Raw genomic sequence first — 22,796 nt, 5'->3', positions numbered from 1 at the left:
ATCGTAGAGCCTCCTCCATAGTTCACTCTCCTCTGGTCAGTGTGGACTGAGCCGTACTCTTGCCTTTCTCACAGTCAGTGCTTGGGAAAACAATGTTGACCTAAGTCGCCAGCAACAAAAAAAAAAAAAAAAGACACAGCCATGTAATCAAGTCAGTTTTCTTTAAGGATCTTTTCCCCATGGGTTTTCAGCAACCCCAACACCATAGTCTTGGACAAAGATCGAGGTACTCCAAGAATTGCAGGAGGTACTTCAGTCACTCCCTAACATTGGATTCATTTTTGCCTCTGTTTCTGCTACACCTCTTCAAGCAGAAGGCATCCTAGTGCTTCTTCTCCTTCTATACTTATATCCCTTAGTGAAGGTACCCTACCTGATTACTGCGCCGTCTGAGTCCTGTTGGTGTCTGCTTTTACTGAAAATTCTTCATCAAGGTCCACTCTAAACCTCACTTAAAGTGTAACCGTCGTTTTTTGTTATTTGATAATCATTTCAACTAAATCTGAACTTCCAATATGGCGCTCCTTCCTTCCCTTCTGAGCTTTGCATCTCAAAAGTTAGTTTTCAACTACATATGGGGTATTGGTGTACTCAGGAGAAATTGTACAACAAATTGTATGGTTCATTTTCACCTATTACCCTTTTTGAAAATTAAAACTTTGGGGCCAAAGCAACATTTTAGTCTTAAAAAAATTTTAGTTTTTATTTTCCCAGCTCAATGTTATGCAATTCTGTGAACCATCTAAGTGTTAAAAAATACTCACTAGGCCACTAGATGGAATCCTTGAGAAGTGTAGTTTCCATAATGGGTTCACTTGTAAGGGTTTCTGCTGTTTTGGCATGTCGGAGGATCTTCAAATGTGACATGGCATCCACACTCTACACCACTCAGAACAGCGCTCCTTCCCTTCTGATCCCTGCCATGCACCCAAACAGTAGTTTACCACCACATATGAGGTATACATGTCCTCGGGAGAAATTTCACAACAAATTGTATGGTTCATTTTCTCCTGTTACCCTTGTGAAAATGAAAAAATTTAGGATTAACCCCTTCACGACCCTGGACGGATCTATCCGTCCAGGATCGTGTCCCGTTAAGCCCCGCCCCCTGCCGCGGGCAGGCGGCGTGGATCGGCACACATATCAGCTGTTTTCAACAGCTGACATGTGTGCCTGCTAGCCGCGGGTGGAATCGCTTCCACCCGCGGCCATTAACCCCTTAAATCTTGCTGCCAAAGTCTGGCAGCAAGATTTAAATGCGCGCGGCCATGTTTGTTACTCACCGCCGCCCCCACCGGAAGTCACGTGTGTTATCACGTGACTATCGGTGGTTGCCATCGTAGCACAGGGTCATGTGATGACGCCTGCTGCTACGATGTTTCACTTTCATTTTCCCTCGGCCGAGAGCAGAGGGAAAACCAAAGTGACTGAATCTGCTGATTACAGCGGTATAGCTGTGATCAGCAGATAGCGATCAGCAATCGGATTGCTGATCGCTATAGCCCCCTAGGGGGACTAGTAAAATAAAAAAAAAAGTAAAAAAAAAGTTTTAAAAAATAAAAAAAAAAACAAAAAACCTAAAAGTTCAAATCACCCCCCTTTCCCCCCATTGAAAATTAAAGGGTTAAAAAATAAATAAATATACACATATTTGGTATCGCCGCGTTCAGAAATGCCCGATTTATCAAAATATAAAATCAATTAATCTGATTGGTAAACGGCGTAGTCGCAAAAAAATTCCAAACGCCAAAATTACGTTTTTTGGTCGCCGCAAGTTTTACGCAAAATGCAATAACAGGCGATCAAAACGTAGCATCTGCGCAAAAATGGTACCATTATAAACGTCAGCTCGAGACGCAAAAAATAAGCCATCACTGAGCCATAGAGCCTTAAAAATAAGAACGCTACGTGTTTCGGAAAATGGCGCAAAACGTGCGCCACTTTTATTGGACAAACTTGTGAATTTTTTTTAACCCCTTAGATACAAGTAAACCTATACATGTTTGGTGTCTACAAACTCGCACCGACCTGAGGCATCACATAGATACCTCAGTTTTACCATATAGTGAACACAGTGAATAAAATATCCCAAAAACTATTGTACGATCACACTTTTTTTGCAATTTTTCCGCACTTGGAATTTTTTTGCCGTTTTCCAGTACACTATATGGTAAAACTTATGGTTTCATTTAAAAGTACAACTCGTCCCGCAAAAAACAAGCCCTCATATGGCAAGATTGATGGAAAAATAAAAATATTACGCCTCTCAGAAGAAGGGGAGCAAAAAACAAAAACGCAAAAACGGAAAGTGCCCGGGGGCTGAAGGGGTTAAAGTCACATTTATATGGTAAAATTTTTACTTTTTTTTTTTTTTTTTATGGCTCAGTTATAAAATTCTGTGAAGCACCTGTGGGTTCAAGGTACTCACCAGAACTCTAGGTAAATTCCTTGAGGGGTCTAGCTACCAAAATTGGATCAGTTTTAGGAGGGTTTCCGCTGTTGTAGGCACATCAGGGGCCTCTGCACTCATGACATGGTGTCCGCTATCTATTTGACAATCTTGTGCTCCAAGATTCAAATAGCATTCCTTCCCTTCCAAGCCGTGGCGTGCGCCGAAAAAATAGTTTTCACCACACATATGGGGTATCGGCGTACTCGGGAGAAATTGTACCACAAATTGTATGGTGCATTTTCTCCTGTTACCCTTGTAAAAATGAAAAATATATAGCTAAAGCAATATTTGTGTGGGAAAAGGTTTCCATTTTTTCCTTCCACATTGCTTTAGTTCCTATGAAGCACCTAAAGGGTTAATAAACTTCTTGTATGTACAGTAGTTTTAATACTTTAAAGAGGTGCAGTTTTTAGAATGGTGTCACTTTTGGGTATTTTCTTTCACACAGGCCCCTTACAAGTGACTTCAAATGTGATGAGGAAAAAAAAAATTGGTTTTGTAAACTTTGTTGGAAAAATAAGATATTGCTGGTAAACGTTTAACCCTTAAGTTCCTAACAAAAAAAGGATAGTTTCTGAAATAGTAGACGTGGTAAATTATTCACTTTTTTTTTTTAGTTTGAGATCACTTTCTCGGCAAAGGCATACAAATTCAAAGTTTGAAAATTGCTCAATTTTGACAGTGTCAAATTTTTGACATTTTCATAAATAAACACAAATCATATCACCAAAAATCTACCACTAAGGCCTACGACACACGGCGAGCAAAACTGTAAAAAATCACATTCCACTCGGACCAATATTACTCTATGGGGCAGCTCCCATAAGCGATTATTTCCTCAGCCCTAATCAGACCAAGAAAACAGTCGCAGCATGCTGCGATTGTAATGCGATCCTGTTTCACTCGCACCCATTCAAGTCTATGAGGCGAGAGAACAATCACACTGCACTCGCGTTACACCGGTGTACTCGCGAGTGCAGGGAGAAAATGGCAATAGCCAGCAACGGGGGAAAGAGGGAATAAATCCCCCCTGCAGCTGTGGTCTGATCGCACAATCGGCCCACAGTCGCATGACCCTCACATGACACTCTGCTCCCACTGTGCTGCAAGCGTGAGCAGCGTGTCATGCGAGGACTCGCACATAACACCGTGTGGCCTCAGCCTAACATGAAGTACAATGTATCACGAATAAACAGTCTCAGAATCGCTTGAGAAATAGTGTTCCAGAGATATTGCCTTATAAAGTGACACTGGTCAGAATTGGAAAATTTGGCCTCTTCAGGAAGGTAAAAACAGGCTGGGGTTGAGGGGGTTAATAAACTGTGTTCTCCCTTCCCTGCTGGGACATCCAGCATTCAGCTGTAATCTGGGGGGATGCAGAAGATTATATTTAGTTATATTTTCCCACAACACCACTACAGGGAAATGTAGCATTACACATTGCTCTTTCACATGAATATGTTGTCTGTGTACCATAGAACAAGTCCGCAAGCGCGTATACTGTAGCCAAAACATGAGTAACACGCTTAAAATAACTCGGACTTCTCTAATTGGATTATATGAAAATGAAGAGTTCTTTTAGTGCAAAGTGTACTTACAGGGTCTGCTGAGCAAAATTTAAAATTCACCGGTGTTTTGGAGCAGTAAAAAGTAAACTGATACTCACCGGGACCCACCTGGAACTAGTGCGGGCTGCTGCTCTGCTTACATGGAACGTGACATGACTGCTCCTCCACCAGCTCAAGACGCAAAAAATAAGCTGTCACTGAGCCATAGATCCCAAAAAAATGGGAACACTACGGGTTGGGGAAAATTGCGCAAAAAGTGCGCCACTTTTTTTTTGGTTAAACTTCTGATTTCTTTTTTTTTAACCCCTTAGATAAACGTAAACCTATATGTTTTTAATTTCTACGAACTCGTACCGACCTGAGGCATCACGCAAACACATCAGTTTTATCATATAGTGAACACTGAATAAAATATCTCATGAACAATTGTGCAATCACACTTTTTTTTTCCCATTTTTCTGCATTTGGAATTTTTTTACAGTTTTCCAGTACACTATATGGAAAAACGTATGGTTTCATGTAAGCACAACTCATCCCACAAAAAAAAACAAGCCCTCATATGGCAAGATTGCCGGAAAAATAAAATTTACAGCTCTCGGAAGAATGGGAGCAAAAAAAAACAACAGAAAATCGTCAGGGGGCTGAAGGGGTTTAAAGGGAATTTGAGAGAGACTCCTTTTTTAAATTTTAGCATGTTGCATGAATGCAGGAGAATGCAGCCACCACCCACCGGCCTCTGATAAGATACCTCTTCTGATGTTCCTGTTTGGCAGATTCTAGTATTTGCCATGATTGCTGGAGAGTTCCAATGCATTATATTGTACAATCCGTTACACTGATTACAGCTCTCCGTTTTCCTTCTAGCACAAGTGGATGTCCTCACTGCTGCCCTTAAAGCATCCAGTTTAGAAACTCAGGAAGATAAAGTATCCTCTCACTTGAATCAGGAGATCTTCTACCGCAACGACACAATTGAGTCTATGAGGATAAACTGCAGAATCTCACAGGATGACTCGATCCCTCTGATCAGTGATTCTGTGGAGGTGAGGATATTGCTTTTTAGTAGAAGTCACTCTACATTATTTCTTCGGCGCTCTATTGGGAGACCCAGACGATTGGGTGTATAGCTACTGCCTCCGGAGGCCACACAAAGCATTACACTAAAAAGTGTAAGGCCCCTCCCCTTCTGGCTATACACCCCCAGTGGGATCACTGGCTCACCAGTTTTCTGCTTTGTGCGAAGGAGGTCAGACATCCACGCATAGCTTCACTGTTTAGTCAGCAGTAGCTGCTGACTATATCGGATGGAAGAAAAGAGGGCCCATATAGGGCCCCCAGCATGCTCCCTTCTCACCCCGCTTGTGGTTTGTAAGGTTGAGGTACCTATTGCTGGTACGGCGGCTGGAGCCCACATGCTGTTTTCCTTCCACATCCCCCTGAGGGGCTCTGAGGAAGTGGGATCTTACCGGCCCCAAAGCCCTGAGGCCGGGCTCCATCCACAGACCCATTGAACCTGCTGGATACGGAGCTGGGTACCGTTCAGGGACATGGCCCTGCACCATTCAGGTACTCTGTGTCCCCGTACACACAGGCACAGCACACTCCAGACTTGCTGGGTGTGCTAGTGCGCCGGGGACAGTAAAGGGTTACAGTCACTGCAGCCTAGCTGAGTGACTTTATGTATGGGGAACTACCGCGCCGGACGCTCCGAGAGCGGCGGCGCGGCTGGGACTTGTAGTGCGCCGGGGACTTAGCGCCGACCGCGCTTTTACGGCGGCGGCGCTTATAAATCCAGTCCCCGGCTTTTGCGGCCTAGCTCCGCTTCGTTCCCGCCCCCACCCTGTCAATCAGGGTAGGGGAGAGACGCTGTACAATCAGCAGCGCCGAGGGCTGGAGCCTTATTTACATGCTCCAGCCCTCTCACTGGACACTGTGGGACGCCGGTTTCCCGCTCTGACTTGGGGGCACGCCCACGGCCCGCCCCTACTCACACGAGCTGGAGAAGGACGCCGGCAGCCATTCCTGCAGTCCGAGCTGAGAGATCGGACTCTGGGCAACCAGGCACAGGACTAGGGCGACCACACACCCGCTTATAGGCGGGCGGTAAGCGGCACCTGAAGTGCTGACCCCACTAAATACCGCAGTTGTCCATTTGTATTTTTATGCTTATACTGCATAGGTCGCTATTTTTGGCTATATGCCCTCTTAGATGGCGACACATCAGCAGCAGGAAAGCGGGGGTGCTAAGGCACAGGCTTTCTATGCTGCTTGTATTGCATGTACTGAAGTGTTCATGTGTATTTATGCTTGTATGCTATACACTGCACTGTACGGTCGCTAGTCTGGGCTATTTTCGCCTAGAATGACTAGACTACAGCAGCAGAAAAGCAGGGGTGCTGAGGCACAGGTTTTTTCTATGCTGCTTGTATTGCAGGGGTTGCAGTGTTCATTTGTACTTATGCTTGTATGCTATACATTGCACTGTATGGTCGATATTCTGGCCTATATTCCCCTAGATGGCTAGTCTACAGCAGCAGAAAAGCAGGGGTGCCAAGGCACAGGCTTTCTATGCTGCTTGTATTGCATGTGCTGCAGTGTTCATTGTACATTATGCTTGTATGCTATACATTGCATTGTACGGTCGCCATTCTTGGCTCTATGTCTTAGATGGCTAGTCGGCAGCAGCATATAAGCAACACAGGCTTTCGATGCTGTTTTTACTGCATGTGACACTGTTCCACGGCACTGAACCCCATTGTGTGCAATGCTCCCCTGGAGCACTTGGTCAGCCGGGGTCTCTACTAGACGTGGCCAAAGGAACCACCTGTCAACCCTGTCCAAGGACAGGGATGGAGTTGCATTGGGATAGAGACTTGCAGTCCGGACAGGCCATGGGCAAATCATTGCTCCCTGGCCACCCTCATTGGGAATAAAATCGGTTCCCCGGGGGGGGTCCCAGGAGGCTCTCTGTATGATGAGGCAGACGTAGCTCATCAGGACTTTGATCCTGACAACGCTCTCAATCCGGATACACCGGATGGTGACGCCATAAGGAATGATCCTATAGCGTCCATCAATGGAATGTTGGATCTTTCTCCCTCAGCTCCCCCAGCGGAGGAGTCAGCTTCACAGCAGGAGAAGTCCCATTTCAGTAGCTCAAACGTATTTTGAGTTTTTTTCTGGCCACGCTGACTTCAGAGAAGCAGTCCAGGAACACCACGCTTACCAGATAAGCGTTTTCTCCAAACGTATTAAGGATACACGTTATCCTTTTCCCCCTGACGTGGTCAAGCGCGGGACCCAGGGTCCAAAGGTGGATTCTCCAATCTCCAGGCTTGCGGCTAGAGCTATAGTTGCAGTGGAGATGGGACTTCACTTAAAGATGCCAGACAGATAGACTGTGGTTGAAATCTGTCTATGAGGCTATCGGCGTGTCGGTTGCTCCGGCATTTACAGCCGTATGGGCACCCTAAGCTTTTCAGCTGTCCTTGCACAGCTGGTCTTGAGCATATGTACATTTGTGCCGCAGGGGCGTCCGTATCCTCGCAATGTCTGCATTGCGACTTACCCTATTAATGCTGTCCTGGAAGGACAGTCGAGGTTTCGGTCCTTCCCAAGCTCGGGCAGGTCCCAATTGTCCTCGTCCAAAAGAGCTGAAAATCCTCAGAGGGGCTCAGTTTCCGGGGGCTCAATCACGCCCAAGGAAGGCAGCCGGAGGAACCGCTCCAAGGCGGTCTCCTCATGACTCTCAGCTCTCTCATCTCTCCGCATCCGCGGTTGATGGCAGACTCGCTCGCCTTTGGCGACATTTAGCTGCCACAGGTCACAGACCGGTGGGTGAGGGACATTGTGCCCACGTGCACAGGACAGAGTTCTGTTCTCGTCCTCCGACTCGATTCTTCAGAACCTCCCCACCGAGCCGATGCTCTTCTGCAGGCAGAAGGAGTGGTAATCCCTGTTCCGCTTCAGGAACAAGACACGGTTTTCCTCCAATCTGGTTGTGGTGCCAAAAAAGGATGGCTCTTTCCGTTCCGTTCTGGACCTGAAACTGCTCAACAAGCACGTGGAGGCCAGGCGGTTCCGGATGAAACCCTCCGCTCCGTCATTGCCTCAATGTCTCAAGGATATTTCCTAGCATCAATAGACATCAAAGATGCTTATCTCCACGTGCCGATTGCTACAGAGCACCAATGTTTTCTACGTTTCGTGATGGGAGACGACCATCTTCAGTTCGTAGCTCTGCCATTCGGTCTGGCGACAACCCCACGGGTGTTCACCAAGGTCATGGCGGCAGTGGTAGCAGTCTTGCACTCACAGGGACACTCTGTGATCCCTTACTTGGACGATCTACTTGTCAAGGCACCCTCTCAAGAGGCATGCCAATTCAGCCTGAATGTTGCGCTGGAGACTCTCCAGACGTTCGGGTGGATCATCGACTTCTCAAAGTCAAACCTGTCACCGACCCAATCACTAACGTCTCTTGGTATGGAGTTTCATACTCTCTCAGCGATAGTGAAGCTTCCGCTGGACAAGCAGCGGTCACTACAGACTGGGGTGCAGACTCTCCGTCAAGGTCAGTCGCACTCCTTAAGACGCCTCATGCACTTCCTCGGGAAGATGATGGCGGCAATGGAGGCGGTTCCGTTTGCGCAGTTTCATCTGCGTCCTCTTATTGGGACATTCTCCGCCAATGGGACGGGAAGTCAACATCCCTGAACAGGAAAGTCTCCTTTTCACAGAAGGACTCTCTGCAATGGTGGCTTCTTCCCACCTCATTATCACAGGGAAGATCCTTCCTACCACCGTCTTGGGCGGTAGTCACGACAGGCGCGAGTCTGTCAGGGTGGGGAGCAGTTTTTTCTCCACCACAGGGCTCAGGGTACGTGGACTCAGCAGGAGTCCACCCTTCAGATCCATGTTCTGGAAATCAGAGCAGTGTATCTTGCCCTACTAGCCTTCCAGCAGTGGCTGGAAGGAAAGCAGATCCGAATTCAGTCGGACAACTCCACAGCGGTGGCATACATCAATCACCAAGGAGGGACACGCAGTCGGCAAGCCTTCCAGGAAGTCCGGCGGATTCTGACGTGGGTGGAAGCCACGGCCTCCACCGTATCCGCAGTTCACATCCCCGGCGTAGAAAACTGGGAAGCAGACTTCCTCAGCCGCCAGGGCATGGACGCAGGGGAATGGTCCCTTCGCCCGGACGTGTTTCAGGAAATCTGTAGCCGCTGGGGAAGGCCGGACGTCGACCTAATGGCGTCCAGGCACAACAACAAGGTCCCAACCTTCATAGCACGGTCTCGCGATCACAGAACTCTGGCGGCAGACGCCTTAGTGCAAGATCGGTCGCAGTTCCGGCTCCCTTATGTGTTTCCACCTCTGGCACTCTTGCCCAGAGTGCTACGCAAGATCAGATCCGACTGCAGCCGCGTCATACTCGTCGCCCCAGACTGGCCAAGGAGGGCGTGGTATCCGGATCTGTGGCATCTCACGGTCGGCCAACCGTCGGCACTACCAGACCGACCAGACTTGCTGTCCCAAGGGCCGTTTTTCCATCGGAATTCTGCGGCCCTGAACCTGACTGTGTGGCCATTGAGTCCTGGATCCTAGGGTCTTCAGGATTATCCCAAGGGGTCGTTGCCACCATGAGACAGGCTAGGAAGCCCACGTCCGCTAAGATCTACCACAGAACGTGGAGGATATTCTTATCCTGGTGCTCTGCTCAGGGAGTGTCTCCCTGGCCTTTTGCATTGCCTACCTTTTTTTCTTTCCTGCAATCTGGGTTAGAAAAAGGTTTGTCGCTCGGCTCCCTTAAAGGGCAAGTCTCGGCGCTATCCGTCTTTTTTTCAAAAGCGTCTAGCACGACTTCCTAAGGTGCGCACGTTCCTGCAGGGGGTTTGTCATATTGTACCCCCGTACAAGCGGCCGTTAGATCCATGGGATCTGAACAGGGTACTAGTTGCCCTCCAGAAGCCGCCCTTCGAGCCTCTGAGGGAGGTTTCACTTTCTAGACTATCACAGAAAGTGGCTTTTCTGGTAGCGATCACATCTCTTCGGAGAGTGTCTGAGCTAGCAGCGCTGTCATCCAAGGCTCCTTTCCTGGTCTTCCACCAGGACAAGGTAGTGCTGCGCCCCATTCAGGAGTTTCTCCCGAAGGTGGTATCCTCTTTTCATCTTAATCAGGATATCTCTTTGCCTTCGTTTTATCCTCATGCAGTTCATCGGTATGAGAAGGATTTACATTTGTTAGATCTGGTGAGAGCACTCAGAATCTACATTTCCCGCACGGCGCCCTTGCGCCGTTCGGATGCACTCTTTGTCCTTGTCGCTGGTAAGCGCAAAGGGTCGCAGGCTTCTAAGGCCACCCTGGCTCGATGGATCAAAGAACCAATTCTTGAAGCCTACCGTTCTGCTGGGCTTCCGGTTCCATCAGGGCTGAAGGCCCATTCTACCAGAGCCGTGGGTGCATCCTGGGCATTACGACACCAGGCTACGGCTCAACAGGTGTGCCAGGCAGCTACCTGGTCGAGTCTGCACACTTTCACCAAACATTATCAGGTGCATACCTATGCTTCGGCGGACGCCAGCCTAGGTGGAAGAGTCCTGCAGGCGGCAGTTGCCTCCATATAGGGGAGGGCTGTCTTGCAGCTCTAACATGAGGTATTTCTTTACCCACCCAGGGACAGCTTTTGGACGTCCCAATCGTCTGGGTCTCCCAATAGAGCGCCGAAGAAGAAGGGAATTTTGTTACTTACCGTAAATTCCTTTTCTTCTAGCTCTTATTGGGAGACCCAGCACCCGCCCTGTTGTCCTTCGGGATTTTTGGGTTTTTTTCGGGTACACATGTTGTTCATGTTGAACGGTTTTTCAGTTCTCCGATTTTACTCGGAGTGAATTTGTTTAACCAAGTTATTGGCTTTCCTCCTTCTTGCTTTTGCACTAAAACTGGTGAGCCAGTGATCCCACTGGGGGTGTATAGCCAGAAGGGGAGGGGCCTTACACTTTTTAGTGTAATGCTTTGTGTGGCCTCCGGAGGCAGTAGCTATACACCCAATCGTCTGGGTCTCCCAATAAGAGCTAGAAGAAAAGGAATTTACGGTAAGTAACAAAATTCCCTTCTTTTAGGGTACAGTGCCATGGGGCTTTTCTCCTGACCCTTGCATTCTCTACAGCGATTTGATTTACATTTAGTAGTTGCTGATCGGTCGGTGTTGGAAGTGTTCAGAAGTCACTTGTCTTATGGATCTGCAATGTCCCCTTTATTAAACTGACTGATTTCATTGAGCCAGTAACTTTCAATACTGAAAGGGTTGTAAAGTTTGCTGTGGTACATATGCGTTTGGATTTGTGTAACCTCCCTTTAACTTTCTATAGTTAATATTGATGTTTAATAGAGCAGTGGTCGCACATGCTCACTATCCCTTAATTTATAATTGTTTTTCTTAGGGTACGTACACATATTTAGTATGTCAATCACCTAAAATTGCACTGGGACAAGCTGGATGGGGGTAGAACTGGACTAGGTTAGTCTCCAGATAGGGTCCCTAGTTCTCTAAACTGCTGGCGTGTTTCAGAAGAAAAAAACATACCTGACTACTTCATTTCAGCCAGGCCTTATTCCTGCTGCATGCATGGGGAGTCAGAATCAGGTGACAAGTTTCCTTTCGGGCGTTAAAGGGAATCTGTCACCAGGTTTTTGCCACCCAATCTGAGAGCAGCATAACCTAGGGGCAGAGATACTGGTTCCAGTGATGTCACTTACTGGGCTGCTTAGTGTAGTTTTGATAATTTACTGCTGATTAATCTGTGATTTTATAATTACAGGACTACTTGGCCTGCTGCCAGCTAGTCCAGCATATTCATGAGCTCTACAACTGCTAGATCTGCAGCAGAGAAAACAGAGATCTCATCAAAATGACAGCAAACAGCTCAGTAAGTGACACATTGCTGGAATCAGGGTGTATGCCCCTACATTATGCTGCTTTAAAGGGAACCACTCAGCAGAAATTTTGCCCTAAACCTAAACGTTTCCCCTTCTGCAGCTCCTGGGCTGCATTCTAGCAAGGTTCCTATAGTTATTCTGCCCCCTTTTAGATCAAAATAAATAGTTTATAAAGTGGTACCTTTCAGTTTAAAAATCTTGTTAATGGTACAGGGGGGCAGGCTGTCTGTCCGTTACTGTCCCTCCTCCCGCTTTAGGCCGTCCCCCAACGCTCATTTACATACCTCAGGATGCCGCCCAGTGCGTCCGATGTCTCGCGTATGCGCCGTGCCACTGTAGCGGGACTGTGCACAAGGAGACCGCTGGTGATGTTGCGCAGGCACGAGATTATGGGCGGCGCTGTGATTTTGATCAGCAAGCTCCCGCCCATAATCACGTGACCGCGCTTTCCCCTCTGCCTCCACGGTTCTGCGCATGCCCTGGCCAGATGACCCAACGTCACCTCCTTCCCATCTAGCCCTGGAGCAGGAAATAGATGGGAGGAGCGGAGCAGGACACCACCGATCATCTGGCCAGGGCATGCGCAGAACTGTGGAGGCAGAGGGGAAAGCGCAGGCCCGTGATTATGGGCGGGAGCTTGCTGATGAAAATCACAGCGCCGCCCATAATCTCGTGCCTGCGCAACGTCAGCAGCCGTCCCACTGTGCACAGTCCCGCTACAGAGGCACGGCGCATGCGCGAGACATCGAACACACTGGGCGGCGTCCTGAAGTATGTTAATAAGCGTTGGGGGACGGCCTAAAGCAGCAGGAGGGACAGTAACGGACACCAGACAGCCCGCCCCCCTGTACCATTAACAAGATTTTCAAACTGAAAGGTATCACTTTATAAACTATTTATTTTGATCTAAAAAGGGGCAAAATAACTATAGGAACCTTGCTAGAATGCAGCCCAGGAGCTGCAGAAGGGGAAACTTCTAGGTTTAGTGCAAGATTTCTGCTGACAGGTTCCCTTTAAGGTAGCAAGAACTTGGTGACCGATTTCCCTTTTTAATAAGCAAAACCTTTTATTTGTGGTTTATATTGGTTGTAGTTTTGTAATAATCTATAACCAGATGCAGGTCCTTGGCAAACCCTGTTCTAGATATCTTACATTATAGGTGGTAGAAGCCCCATGATCTTTTTGTGAGGGGTATGCTTTCCAAATTAGAGTGTGAAGGCAAATTAATCTTATCCTATTCCTTTCTTCAAAACGGATTTGCTGACCGTGTACAGTGCATGCAGTCCACTCTGCGCTACATCCACAATGATTCCGACTTGAGCACTAGTAGCAGCTATAGCCCTGAAGAGGAAAAGAAGTCCAAAGTGCAGGTGTGTGGACCGAGGCTTTCCATCATGTGCATGGCTAATATCCAGAGGGTAAATATTCATCCTGGCTCTTTTGTGTTTTAAGGATGTTGTACCTCAGGCCTTATTGGATCAGTATTTATCAATGACTGACCCTTCCCGTGCCCAGACTGTTGACACAGAGATTGCCAAGCATTGTGCCTATAGCATTCCAGGAGTGGCCCTCACGCTGGGTAGACAAAACTGGCACTGCCTCCGGGACACTTATGAAACACTAGCAGCAGACATGCAGGTACGTAGCCATTTTGGTTCCTATCAGATCTTTTTTTCACCAATGACATCTCCTTGATTTTGTGGTGTTTGTTGTTTTTTTGTTTTTTCCCCTTATCAGTGGAAGGTGCGGAGAACGTTGGCGTTTTCCATTCATGAACTAGCATTAATACTCGGCGATTCCCTTACTGCTGCAGACTTGCTTCCAATCTTCAATGGGTTTCTAAAGGACCTAGATGAAGTCAGGATAGGCGTCCTAAAACACCTCTATGACTTTCTAAAAGTGAGTTCTCACACTCTAAAAATCTCAATTTGCTTTTAATAGAGATACTTTGTTTTTCTTTATTAATTCTATATCCCTTTTCCCAGCTTCTTCAGTCTGACAAGAGACGAGAATATCTTTATCAACTGCAGGAATTCTTGGTGACAGATAATTGTCGAAACTGGCGCTTCAGGGCAGAGTTGGCAGAGTACGTGTCTCTTGCAACTATACTTTTATAATATTACATGTATTCACTTAAGGTTCAACTGAACTTTTAGATTTGTGGGGTTTTTTTAATGTTTTTTAAAACTTTTTTTTTTTTTTAAACTTTTTTGTTTTATTTTACTAGGTCCCCTAGGGGACTCTAACAATCAGCAGTCTGATCGCTCTTCCATTTCTGCAGATCACAGCTACACAGCTGAGATCTGGAGAAAAGTGGCTTTACTCTCACACACTGCCCTCTGCCGACAGTGAGTGAAAGTGACCCATGATAGCTACAGGAGTCATCACATGAGCCTGTGCTACTATGGCAACCACCGGAGGTCACGTGATCACATCACATAACTTACCCCCATCAGAAGTTATGCTAATGGTGATGCGCTGATACATGTCTCTGTCAGATTTTTGCAGCGAACTGTAAGGGGTTAATGAGGTCAAGAAATCAGCCGAGATGTGTGCGGATCGCCGCGGCAGCCTGCGGAGATTAACTTCACATGTTCAATGACATACCCAGTACATCGTGTGTCGTGAAGAGGTTAAAAAAAAGTCCCCAAATAAAAGTTCCACAATTGGATGTGTTTAAATGTTGCTGTGCTGAGAAAATCTTATATATGTGCCCCTGTGTAATGGCTGTGTCCGATCATGCAAAGACCATGGCAGAACATACCACAGCTCCTGGACAGAGAAGGAAGCAAAAGGGAGTATACATGGGAGGACAGCATAGGACCACAGCTGATTCTTTCTGTGAGGTAAAACAAGTTTTTAAATAAGCAGGGAAATGTTTTTCTGAGAGAGAATCAGCCGTGATACCATATCCTGTCTGTATATCCTGTCTGTATATTCTTTGCCTGCCTAGTTGCTGTGGTATGTTCAGCCATGTTCCTGTATAGTTGGACACATCTATTACACAGGGACACATTTTTTTTTAAAACGCATCCCATTCTGAAACTTATTATTATTCCAATATTGCATAAAGTGAGTACCACTACATGATCTGTACATCCTACATGTATGACCTTTATAATATTTGATTGTGCATGCCATATGCTTTTCCATATTTCTTCGGCGCTCCATTGGGAGACCCAGACGATTGGGTGTATAGCACTGCCTCCGGAGGCCACACAAAGCAATTACACTAAAAAGTGTAAGGCCCCTCCCCTTCTGGCTATACACCCCCAGTGGGATCACTGGCTCACCAGTTTTCTGCTTTGTGCGAAGGAGGTCAGACATCCATGCATAAGCTCCACTGTTTAGTCAGCAGTAGCTGCTGACTATATCGGATGGAAGAAAAGAGGGCCCATACTAGGGCCCCCAGCATGCTCCCTTCTCACCCCACTTGCGGTTTGTAAGGTTGAGGTACCTATTGCTGGTACGGAGGCTGGAGCCCACATGCTGTTTTCCTTCCCCATCCCCCTGAGGGGCTCTGAGGAAGTGGGATCTTTCCGGCCACCAAGCCCTGAGGCCGGGCTCCATCCACAGACCCATAGAACCTGCTGGATGTGGAGCGGGAGTGCCGTTCAGGGACAAGGCCCTGCAACTTTCAGGTACTCTGTGTCCCCGTATGGCAGGCCACGCACACTCCAGGCTTGCTGGGTGTGCTAGTGCGCCGGGGACTGTAGCGCTGTGCGCTGGGCTTATAGTCCCTGCAGATTACTGGGGGACTTTACGTGTGGGGACCGCCGCGCCGACCGCCCCTGGAGCGGTGGCGCAGCTGCGACTTGTAGTGCGCCGGGGACGCGCCGACCGCGCTTTTACGGCGGCGGCGCTTCTAACTTTAGTCCCCGGCTTTTGCGGCCTAGCGCCGCTTCGTTCCCGCCCCCACCCTGTCACTCAGGGACAGGGAGAGACGCTGTTCTATAGCAGCGCCGGGGGCTGGAGCCTTATTTGCATTCTCCAGCCCCCTTTACTAGACACAGTGGGCGCCGGGTTCCCGCTCTTGTCTCGGGCACGCCCTCGGCCCGCCCCTCTCCTCTGGACGCCGGCAGCCATTCCGGCACGCAGAGCGGGAAAACGGAGACACTGAGCTACCAGCACAGGATTCCGGCGCCACACACCCGCTTTTGTGCGGGCGGTAAGCGGCAACTAAAGTGCTGACCCACTAATGCCGAAGTGTCCTGTTGTACTTTTGTACGGTCGCTATTCAGGATGCAGACCTAGAAACAGCAGCAAAAGATCAGGGGTGCTAAAGCACAGACTCTATATGCTGCTTGTCTTGCATGTGCTGCAGTGTCATGTGTCCTTTATGCTTGTATGCTTTACATTGCACTGTAAGGGCTATTCTTGGCTGTCTACCCGCCTAGATGGCTAGACAGCGGCAGCAAACAGCAATGGTGCTAAGGCACAAGCTTTCAATGCTGCTTGGATTGCATGTACTGCAGAGTTTATTTTCATGCTTGTACATTCACTGCATGTCGCTATTCTTGGCTAATGCTCCTTGATGACTAGACAACAGCAGCAGAAAAGCAAGGGTGCTAAGGCACAAGCTTTCAATGCTGCTTGGATTGCATGTGCTGCAGTGGTTATTTTCATGCTTGTATGCTATACATTCACTGTATGTCGCTTTTCCTGGCTAATGCTCCTGAATAACTAGACAACGGCAGCAGAAAAGCAAAGGTGCCAAGGCACAGGCTTTCTATGCTCCTTGTACTGCATGTGCTGAAGTGTTTATTGTACTTCATGCTTGTATGCTATACATTGCACTGTACGGTCGCTATTCTTGGCTAATGCTCCTAGATGGCTAGACAGCAACAGCAAAAAAAAAAAAAAGCATGGGTGCCAAGGCACAGGCTTTCTATGCTGCTTGTACTGCATGCGACTGTTCCAGGACCCCCAGTGTGTGCAATTACTCAACGGGGTCTCTGCTACAGGTGGCCAAAAGAACCACCTGTGATCCCTGTCCAGGGACAGGGACGGAGTTGCAGTTTCCGCTGATATATTGTCTGTGGCTATGACTAACATCTTACAGACTTTGCAGTCCAGACAGACCTTGGGCAATGTTGATTCAATGCCCCTGGCCACCCTGATTTCGAAACAAATCATGGCTCCAGGAGGGTCCCATGCATCCCAGGGTGCAGGCTCTGACACGGACGACAGTCCCAGACGGCCTAAGCGAGCTCCCTAAGAACGGCCCTCGACTTCATCACAGTACTCTCTGTATGACGAGGCAGACGTAGCTGTTCAGGACTCTGATCCTGAGACCGCTCTCAATCCGGATACACCGGATGGTGACGCTATAGTGAATAATCTTATAGCGTCCATCAATGGAAGGTTGGGTATTTCTCCCTCAACTCCTCCAGTGGAGGGGTCCGCTTCACAGCAGAAGAAATCCCTATTTCGGTATCTCAAGCGTATATTGAGTACTTTTCTGGTCACTCTGACTCCAGAGAAGCAGTCCAGGAACACCACGCTTATCCCGATAAGCGTTTCTCCAACCGTATTGAAGATACGCGTTGTCTCTTCCCCCCTGACGTGCTCAGGCGCTCCAAGGGTGGATCCCCCAATCTCCAGGCTTGCGGCTAGATCTATAGTTGCAGTGGAAGATGGGACTTCACTTAAAGATGCCATTGACAGACAGATAGCCCTATCGGCGGGTCGGTTGCCCCGGCATTCGCAGCCATAGAGGCACTCCAAGCTATTTCAGCTAGTATTGCGCAGAGGGACGCGGTCACATGTACATCTTGGCCGCAGTAGCGTCCTTCACCTCGCAATGTCGGCATTGCGACTCAAGCTGTTTATGCTGTCCTGGACTCTACGAGCCGTACGTCAGTGGCGTCCGCCAACTCCGTGTTGTTACGCTCCTAGTGTTAAGGGATTGGAGCAGATGCTGCTTCCACAAAAGTGCTTAACCAGATTGCCTTTATCTGGTGACAGACTGTTTCGTGAGCGGTTGGATTAAATCATTCAACTGTCCAAGGGTACGGATTCTTCCTTACCCCAGCTATCAAACAAGACCCATCAGGAGAAGGGACAGTCGAGGTTTCGGTCCTTCCCAGGCTCGGGCACGTCCCAATTGCCCTCGTCCAACAGGACTCAAAAGGCTCAGAGGGGCGCAGGTTCCTGGCGGGCTCAATCACGCCCGGAGAAGGCAGCCGGAGGAACCGCTACCAAGGCGGTTTCCTCATGACTTTCAGCCCTCTCTCTCCGCGTCCGCGGTCGGTGGCAGACTCCCCCGCTTTAGCGACATTTAACTGCCACAGGTCAATGGCCGGTGGGTGAGAGACAGTTTGTCGCAAAAACTTCCTCACCGGCCGAGCCGAGGCTCTTCTGCAGGCAGTAGGAGTCGTAATCCCGGTTCCTCCTCAGGAACAAGAGACACTTTTTACTCCGATCTGGTCGGGGTGACAAAATAGGACGACTCCTTCCGTTCCGTTCTGGACCTTAAACTGCTCAACAAGCACGTGAAAACCAGGCGGTTCCGGATGGAATCCCTCCGCTCCGTCATTGCCTCAATGTCTCAAGGAGATTTCCTAGCATCAATAGACATCAGGATGCTTATCTCCACGTGCCGATTGCTCCAGAGCACCGGCGTTTGCTACGATTCGTTATTGAAGACGAGCATCTTCGGTTCGTAGCCCTACCCTTCGGTCTGGCGACAGCCCCACGGGTTTTCACCAAGTTAATGGCAGCAGTGGGACCACTCCCGCACTCTCAGGGTCACCCTGTGATCCCTTACTTAGACCATCTACTTGTCAAGGCACTCTTTTAAGAGGCATGCCAACACAGCCTGAACATGGCGCTGGAGACTTCCCAGAGTTTCGGGTGGGTCCTCAACTTTTCAAAGTTAAACCCAATCGCTGGCATATCTTAGCTTGGGGTTTCACACTCTCTCAGCGATGGTGAAGCTTCCACTGGACAAACAGCGGTCACTACAGACGGGGGTGCAGTCTCTCCTTCAAGGAGACACCTCATCCAGAGGCAGTCCCTTTCACGCAGTTTCATCTGCGTCCACTTCAATAGAACATTCTTCGCTAATGGGAGGGGAAGTCGATGTCCCTACACAGGAACGTCCCCCTTTCTCAGACGATCAAGGACTCTCTTCAGAGGAGTCCACTCTTCAGATCAATTGTCTGGAGCTCTGGGCAGTGCATATGGCCCTGCAAGACTTCCTGCAGTGGCTGGAAGGCAAACAGATCCGAATTCAGTCGGACAATCCACAGCGGTGGCATACATCAACCACCAAGGCGGACTACGCAGTCGGCGAGCCTCCCAGGAAGTCCGCCGGATTCTGCTAGGGGTGGAAGACAGAGCATACACCATATCCGCAGTTCACATCCCGGGCGTAGAAAACTGGGAAGCAGACTTCCTCAGTCACCAGGGCGTGGACGCAGGAGAATGGTCTCTGCACCCGGACGGGTTTCACGAATCGGCACAACAGCAAGGTCCCGGTTTTCATGACGATCAAAGAGCTCTGGCGACAGGCATCTCACGGTCGGTCAACCGTGGGCACTACCAGACCGGCCAGACTTACTGTCCCAAGGGCCGTTTTTCCATCTGAATTCTACGGCCCTGAACCTACTGTGTGGCCATTGCGTCCTGGATCCTAGTGTCCTCAGGATTATCCCACGGGGTCGTTGCCACCATGAGACAGGCTATGAAGCCCACGTCTGCTAAGATCTACCACGGAAGTGGAAGATTTTCTTTTACTGGTGCTCTGTACAAGGAGTGTCCCCCTGGCCATTGGCATTGCCTACTTTTCTTTCCTTCCTGCAATCTGGGTTGGAAAAGGGCTTGTCGCTCGACTCCCTTAAAGGGCAAGTCTCGGCGCTATTGGTGTTTTTTTCAGAAGCGTCTAGCACGACGTCCGCAGGTACGCACGTTCCTGCAGGGGGTTTGTCATATCGTCCCCCCGTACGAGCGGCCGTTAGATCCATGGGATCTGAACAGGGTACTAGTTGCTCTCCAGAAGCCGCCTTTCGAGTCTCTGACGGATGTTTCACTCTCTCGACTATCACGGAAAGTGGCCTTTCTGGTAGCGATCACGTCTCTTCGGAGAGTGTCTGAGCTAGCAGCGCGGTCATCCAAGGCTCCCTTCCTGGTGGTCCACCAGGACAAGGTAGTGCTGCGCCCCATTCAGGAGTTTCTCCCTAAGGTAGTATCCTCGTTTCATATTAATCAGGATATCTCCTTACCTTCTTTTTGTCCTCATCCGGTTCACCGGTATGAAAAGGATTTACATTTGTTAGATCTGGTGAGAGCACTCAGAATCTACATTTCCCGCACGGCGCCCCTGCGCCGCTCTGATGCACTCTTTGTCCTTGTCGCTGGCCAGCGCAAGGGGTCGCAGGCTTACAAAGCCACCCTGGCTCGATGGATCAAAGAACCAATTCTTGAAGCCTACCGTTCTGCTGGGCTTCCGGTTCCATCAGGGCTGAAGGCCCATTCTACCAGAGCCGTGGGTGCGTCCTGGGCATTACGACACCAGGCTACGGCTCAACAGGTGTGCCAGGCAGCTACCTGGTCGAGTCTGCACACTTTCACCAAACATTATCAGGTGCATACCTATGCTTCGGCGGACGCCAGCCTAGGTAGAAGAGTCCTGCAGGCGGCAGTTGCCTCCCCGTAGGGGAGGGCTGTCTTTGCAGCTCTAACATGAGGTATTTCTTTACCCACCCAGGGACAGCTTTTGGACGTCCCAATCGTCTGGGTCTCCCAATGGAGCGCCGAAGAAGAAGGGAATTTTGTTACTTACCGTAAATTCCTTTTCTTCTAGCTCCTATTGGGAGACCCAGCACCCGCCCTGTTGTCCTTCGGGATTTTTGGTGGTTTTTCGGGTACACATGTTGTTCATGTTGAATGGTTTTTCAGTTCTCCGACGTTACTTCGGAGTGAATTTGTTTAAACCAGTTATTGGCTTTCCTCCTTCTTGCTTTTGCACTAAAACTGGTGAGCCAGTGATCCCACTGGGGGTGTATAGCCAGAAGGGGAGGGGCCTTACACTTTTTAGTGTAATTGCTTTGTGTGGCCTCCGGAGGCAGTGCTATACACCCAATCGTCTGGGTCTCCCAATAGGAGCTAGAAGAAAAGGAATTTACGGTAAGTAACAAAATTCCCTTCTTTTCCACCTTGTAATAGAGCGCCTTTTAGATGTGGAGGGTCCCTGCCTTACATGCGCGTTGTAGTTCCCTGATACCCGGAGCTTGGACTGTAGTAGATTTTTTGTTACCCCGGAGTCTGCATGATCCTGCTATCTTACATTCATCACATGATGCACTTGAATAAAATGACTATTGATGCTTCACTGGTTTGTTTGCTGCTCTTTCTAGGCAGTTGGTTCTTCTACTTGAGCTGTACAGCGCCAGGGATATTTTTGACTATTTACTGCCAATTGCTTTAACTCTCTGTGGGGACAAAGTCTCGTCTGTCCGCTGGATATCATTTAAACTGGTGAGTGTCCTTTCTGCCCAGCCTTCATCCTCCGACTTTTACATGCACTTTTTCTGTTGGGCACCTTAATGCTATTTTTTGGCACAGAAAAAAACCAAGGAGAAAAATTGTAGGAAAAATATCCTGACTATAAATAAATAAATTGCAAGTGCTCAATAACAGGGTACTTAGTATATACATTTTTGCAGAAAGGTAAGAAGCTGTCTCACCTCGTCACGGTGTACCCATCTGAGACAGTCCCTAACCTACTAAAGTTAAAAACATATACATTTATATACAGCTTCTTACCTTTTTGCAAAAATGTATATACTAAGTACCTTGTTATTAAGCACTTGCAATTTATTTATTTATAGTCAGGGTATTTTTTCCTACAATTTTTCTCCTTGTTTTTTTTCTAGTCTTGAGGCTGCAATTCACATGCTTGTAATGTTGCATGTTTATTGAACATTTGTTACAGCTCAGTTTTTTGGTGTTTTTTGTCTGTTATCTTGCTTTAATGCAAGTTGGGGGTGCAGCCCTCCTGATAGTGAGGCTGAACAATTACCTGCTTCTCACTTTTTGCTGTGTATTTAATCTGGGACCCAGCTGACCACTTTACCATTCATATTGAAGTTTTGACATGACACAAGTCAGGTACAGAATGTTTTTAACTTTAGTAGGTTAGGGACTGTCTCAGATGGGTACACCGTGACGAGGTGGGACAGCTTCTTACCTTTTTGCAAAAATGTATATACTAAGTACCCTGTTTATTAAGCACTTGCAATTTATTTATTTATAGTCAGGGTATTTTTCCTACAATTTTTCTCCTTGGTTTTTTTCTAGTCTTGAGGCTGCAATTCACATGCTTGTAATGTTGCATGTTTATTGAACATTTGTTACAGCTCAGTTTTTTGGTGTTTTTTGGCACAGTAGATAATAGGACAGTTTTGCTAATCTTGTCTAACATATGGATGGTGTAAGCTTAGACTAGACACCTTCCCTTGTTTGGCTTTCTTTGAATCAAAATTTTACCGTATGTTTGAGCATCCAGACATGCCTCTGCCAAAATAAGTATTGCACATTTTCACTAAGCCATGCAGTTTTGTTGAGAGCGGCAAAAAGGTATAGGTATCTAAAATTGTTAAAGCGGTATTCCCATCTCCAAGATCCTATCCCAAATGTCTAGTAGGTTTAATAATGGTGAATCAGAAGAACTATACTACATTTCTAATTGGAGGTATTTACTATGTTGCTTACCTCATGTGCAGGACATTGCAGATCCTTAGGTATCCATGGTTATGACCACCAGCAACTAACTAAGGGTATGTGTGCACGTTGCGTACTGTCACTGCAGAAATTTCTGCAGTGATTTGAA

General features: G+C 48.1%; 1 protein-coding gene across 2 annotated transcripts in view; it reads left to right on the top strand.

Annotated features, from left to right (window-relative positions):
- Positions 1 to 22,796, top strand: part of PPP4R1 (protein phosphatase 4 regulatory subunit 1) — a 114,414-nt gene that overhangs the window by 78,958 nt on the left and 12,660 nt on the right. For both annotated transcript variants that reach the window (XM_075314542.1, XM_075314541.1), the window contains exons 12-17: positions 4,885 to 5,063; positions 13,237 to 13,332; positions 13,415 to 13,600; positions 13,700 to 13,861; positions 13,948 to 14,048; positions 21,322 to 21,442. In XM_075314542.1, the coding sequence (XP_075170657.1) occupies positions 4,885 to 5,063; positions 13,237 to 13,332; positions 13,415 to 13,600; positions 13,700 to 13,861; positions 13,948 to 14,048; positions 21,322 to 21,442 (845 nt within the window). The remainder of the gene's footprint in view (positions 1 to 4,884; positions 5,064 to 13,236; positions 13,333 to 13,414; positions 13,601 to 13,699; positions 13,862 to 13,947; positions 14,049 to 21,321; positions 21,443 to 22,796) is intronic.

The sequence above is a fragment of the Anomaloglossus baeobatrachus genome, chromosome 6, assembly GCF_048569485.1.
Source record: "Anomaloglossus baeobatrachus isolate aAnoBae1 chromosome 6, aAnoBae1.hap1, whole genome shotgun sequence".
Lineage (NCBI taxonomy): Eukaryota > Metazoa > Chordata > Amphibia > Anura > Aromobatidae > Anomaloglossus > Anomaloglossus baeobatrachus.
The sequence above is the reverse complement of the archived record's forward strand: the minus strand, read 5'-3'. Positions and strand labels throughout refer to the sequence as shown.